Source organism: Tachysurus vachellii, chromosome 19 (assembly GCF_030014155.1).
Source record: "Tachysurus vachellii isolate PV-2020 chromosome 19, HZAU_Pvac_v1, whole genome shotgun sequence".
Lineage (NCBI taxonomy): Eukaryota > Metazoa > Chordata > Actinopteri > Siluriformes > Bagridae > Tachysurus > Tachysurus vachellii.
Genome location: NC_083478.1, coordinates 4,293,202 through 4,297,712, shown reverse-complemented (window position 1 = coordinate 4,297,712; position 4,511 = coordinate 4,293,202). Strand labels below are relative to the sequence as shown.

Sequence of the window (4,511 nt, the reverse complement as noted above, 5' to 3'; positions counted from 1 at the left end):
CACAATATTTGATTTACCATACATAAGGAATTTAAATAAATATTTTTTTTATTTATTTATTTATTTTTTTTTTGGAATTTGCATCAAATGAAAATGAAAAGAATTATTTATTCTATTACTGATTTGAAAGACTTTTCTTTGCCTAATAAGTCCTTTCCCCTTCAGCACACGGTGATGCAGTAATGCACTTTAGGAGGACAAGATAAGAAAGTTCACTGGGGTCAGAACAAATAAATAAACACCAACTATCTAAGATCCACGAAAAATAAGCCCTTCAAGAACGATAAAGACCATGCACTCTGCACAGCAACACCATGCACCACCAAAACGTCAAATATCCAAATATTTTATTCACAAAATAATGCTGTCCTTCCAAAAAAAAAAAATATGTACGGTGCATAAAGTTGCACTTGGAGACAACATACGTCACCAAAAGCGTAAAGCATATCTATAGAGCTTATATACATATGTTTTGCATTAAAAGGTGATTAATTAAGCTAGATTCATCTAGATAGAACAATTGCATAAAACCACACATTGTAGTTCCTCGAACCAGCAAGGAAAGAAATGCGAGGTGAATAGAGTTTTAAATAAAAATACAGTTTCTCTGTACACGAAGACGCACCGTTTGGTCCCTCGGTTCATTTCCACCTCGTGTTTGTTTTCCGCTTTTGAAGAAGAGATGATGTACTTTGGGTACATTAATAAAACGGAATATATTTATGTTAAAAATAAAACTTGTCCGTGTTATTAGCTTTACAATCCTCTCAGGATGCGGTGGTGCCACATAATCTGGTGGAGTTCAGCATCTCTTTAAGCTCGTTTTCTGGTTTCCCCGCAACCATAAACGGCCACGTCTGCAAAAAGAAATAAATACAGAAATGACAATTCTTTTTTTTTACATTTGTTTCTGTAAATTCTGTATTTAAAAAAAAATAAATAAATTAGGTTAAAGAGAAGAAAACGAACACGGAGATATTTCCACTTTAATCTAAAAAGAAAGTTTGATTTACTGTAAATATACAAACAGAAATAAAAGTCCATGTAGTTTTGTGCTTTTTTTCCCCCGGTTCAGATGTCAATGAGCTAAAACCTGCACACTGATGAATCTTCCTCTAATTATGCTTTAATATTTATGCATTAAATGTTTTGTGTGAACATTTCAGCACACATAAGTTCACATAGAAAATAAGGGTTTAATTAATACGTATACAGTTCTATGGACTTGTGTACACATGCAGAGATATTAGATGTCTACTTTCGTTGAAGTACAAACACACTAGGCATGTATACACACAAGCTATGTATAAAACAGACAATAAAATACAATATATATATATATATATATATATATATATATATATATATATATATATATATGTTTTATATCTATATATGTTTTATGTTTTAAATGTCTATATATATATATATATATAAGTTAAGCACAGTTACACTTATCATTGTAAAGATTACTGCAAGCATAAAAAGGGTTAAATATATTTATATATTTTATTATTATTATTATTATTTATTTTTATTTTTTTTGCATTCATGCATACACAGTGAATAAGAGCCGGGATAACACGAGCGCATCTCTTACCAGGTTAACGGGATGGATGTATCCGTGTTCGTGCTTGTCGTTGGCTAAAATCTGGCGCAGGTGGGCGATGTAACTCGAAGCGAGTCGCAGTGTATCCAGTTTGGACAGCTTGGTGTCCGGTGGTACCCAAGGTAGCGTAGTCTTCAACCGCGAGAACGCTTTGCTCAGCACGCGCATCCTCGCCCTCTCGCGCGCGTTCGCCGCGTTCCTCTGTACTTGTTTGCCCTCGATGGCTGGCACGGGCGCACCGGACACCGCTCTGCGCGAGGACGCGGCTGTTTTGCGCCGCTTGCTCGTCGTGTGTCCGGTGAGCTCGGTGGAAGCGGATCCCTCGCCGTTCGAGCTGTCCTCGGCGCTTTCGCGTGACGCTCTGGCCGCCGTGTCTCCGCTCGAGCCGAACGGTAGCAGACCGTCTAACAGTTCCGCGTCGTGGAACTCGTCTGCGTCGCTAATGGAGCCGGTGGACATGACGAGTGGTGGAGAAATAAAACTTCTCGAGCTTTCAGCCCAGACGGCACTATCTTAAAGCATGTGCCTTATATGTACACTCCAGGGGTGTGAGATTAATGGAACGTGAAGCAGTCAAAATTGTCTGAACTGGCTATTTATGTGTCGTGCGCATGGGCGGGACGTGATCACACAAGGAAGGAAACTCCTGCTGGGAACTAGAGGACGGACACACGGACACAACTCACTACACACACTCACACACACACACACACACACACACACACACACACACACACACACACACACTCATGGCTGTTAGGTCCTCGTTGTACTGCACTTTATAAATGATTTTTACACACCTGACTTTAACACATCACACCTGACCTTCCAATGTCTCATAAGCATCTAGACGCTAAGGAAAATGCCACTGCACTCCTTTCCTTGCCACTGGATGCTAACAATGCTACCTTCAAGATTACACATTCTGAACCTAGTGTGTAACATTTATCTACAAAGATGCATGAAGTGTACCTTAAACTCTTTTAAAGCTACAATATATGAAAGTACAATTTCCACTGCTTCATTTACTGGTGACTTTTGTCCTGATGTGGCTTTGGGAAGCGTAGGTAACGGGTAACTAGTAAGCCATGAGATTATCAGTACACTGTGTGCCAAAAAATATCTGAAAACGTGATCATCATATACATGGTTCTTCCACAAAGATGTTCTAACAATGTAGGAAGCACACAATTGTCTAGAATGTCTTTGTAAACTGTAACGTTAGCACGAACCTGTTCCAGCATAACAATGTCCGTGTGCTAAAATTGAGAACCATGAAGACAGGGTATGTTAAGTTTGACACAGAAGGAGGAACACACACTTTGGGAGGAACTGGAATGTCAACAGCACCCTAGACCTCATCAACATCTCAACCATCTCACTAATGCTCTAACAGCTGAATGAACACAAATCTCTATAGCCTTACTCCAGCATCTATTGGTAAGCTTTTCCAGCAGAGTGGAGCTTATTACAGTATATCAGAAAAGAGAGACCAACGAACTGGAATGGGTTGTTGAAAAACTCACATGAGCATGATGTCAGGTGTCCACGCATATAGTATTTGACTCTGCTATGTACAGATTATATCATCTGTGATAGGCTGGCATGCCATCCAGGGTGTATTCCTGCCTCATGACCAGTATTCCCAAATCCTCAGCAGTATAAATAAGTTTCTGAACATAAAAGAATGTCTAATACACCAAAAATAAATGTGTTTTGTAAAGTGTGTGCACCTTACGATTGTCTCGAACATCATACCAGTGTGTGCTTTACTGCTGAATCTTTCTATTCACTTTCATGCTTTGTGTACTTCACCATTCTCCATGAAATTTCATGACAATAAATAAAAAATATATAAAAAATATATAAATCCTGAGAAAAGACTTTAAGAATCACTGTCGCTTTCCTGATTCTCAGCTTCCTGAATCAACACTGCTCCAGAATCAGGATTAGAATAAAGATGCCCAAAGTCAAAGGAATTCAGTTCTCTCACATATAATGGTGTAAAAATCAGTTTTGAACAGAAAATCTGAAAGTGAAATAAAATAATTGAGATCATTATTAATATGATCATGCTGTGAATTGTGCGGAGTATAAATTCTTAAATAATAAATAAAAAATCCTTGCTATTTTGCTGCAACATTAAAAGGCAGACTTTCAATACAAAAATGCATGTCGATTAAATTGCTTAAACACTTCATTTTATTAATCTAAAACAATTTTATTTTCATAAGCCTATTTAAAAATTTTGATTCTCAATTCTTGATCAGAATGATTTTTTTTTTCGAACGTAGGCACTCAATTTAACCAACATGGACAACCAATTAATTCATATACAGAAGAATTAAAATGGCAGTAAATCACCATGTAGGCCTTTATGAGACACCACATATAAACATGCAATCCTATGATGTTGCAGTGAAGAGAAAAAAAATCCACAAGCAAATAGTTCATTTGTGTTGTGAATATATACAGATTTATTAATCATACAGATCTACAGTATGTACATGTGATGTCCTTTAAGTGTTTTCTGCCAGAGGTTCCTTTACCTTTCATATAAATTCCACTGAGATTTATTTTAGGAATCTCAAATATTAGGGTTATTATTCAAATGTGTACAAAATGTAAGAATGTAAGTATGTTAAAAACATATAATGAAATGATATTTGCTTAAAAATATACTGATGGTGATATTGGTGATGATGTAATGTTTTAAAAATCTTTACATTTTTAATAATAGAAATATTTTCTATGTTGTACACTTTGTATGCTCACCTTTAATTTTTTTAAAAATTGTAAATAATAAATACTATATTTGAAGAAATATTTTAAAAGAAATAATAGTCTAAAAGTCAGAAAAAAATATTTAAATGGTGTCTTAAACTTATTATTTCGCTTAATT

General features: G+C 36.0%; 1 protein-coding gene across 1 annotated transcript; it reads right to left on the bottom strand.

The window, feature by feature from the left end:
* Positions 1-330: 330 nt before the first annotated feature.
* tcf21 (transcription factor 21) lies at positions 331-2,193 on the bottom strand. The gene is made up of 2 exons (XM_060893923.1): positions 1,601-2,193; positions 331-857 (listed from the first exon to the last, which is right to left on the bottom strand). The coding sequence occupies exons 1-2, from the start codon at positions 2,066-2,068 to the stop codon at positions 768-770; spliced, it is 558 nt and encodes a 185-aa protein (XP_060749906.1). The 5' UTR covers positions 2,069-2,193; the 3' UTR covers positions 331-767.
* Between the last annotated feature and the right edge of the window lie 2,318 nt (positions 2,194-4,511).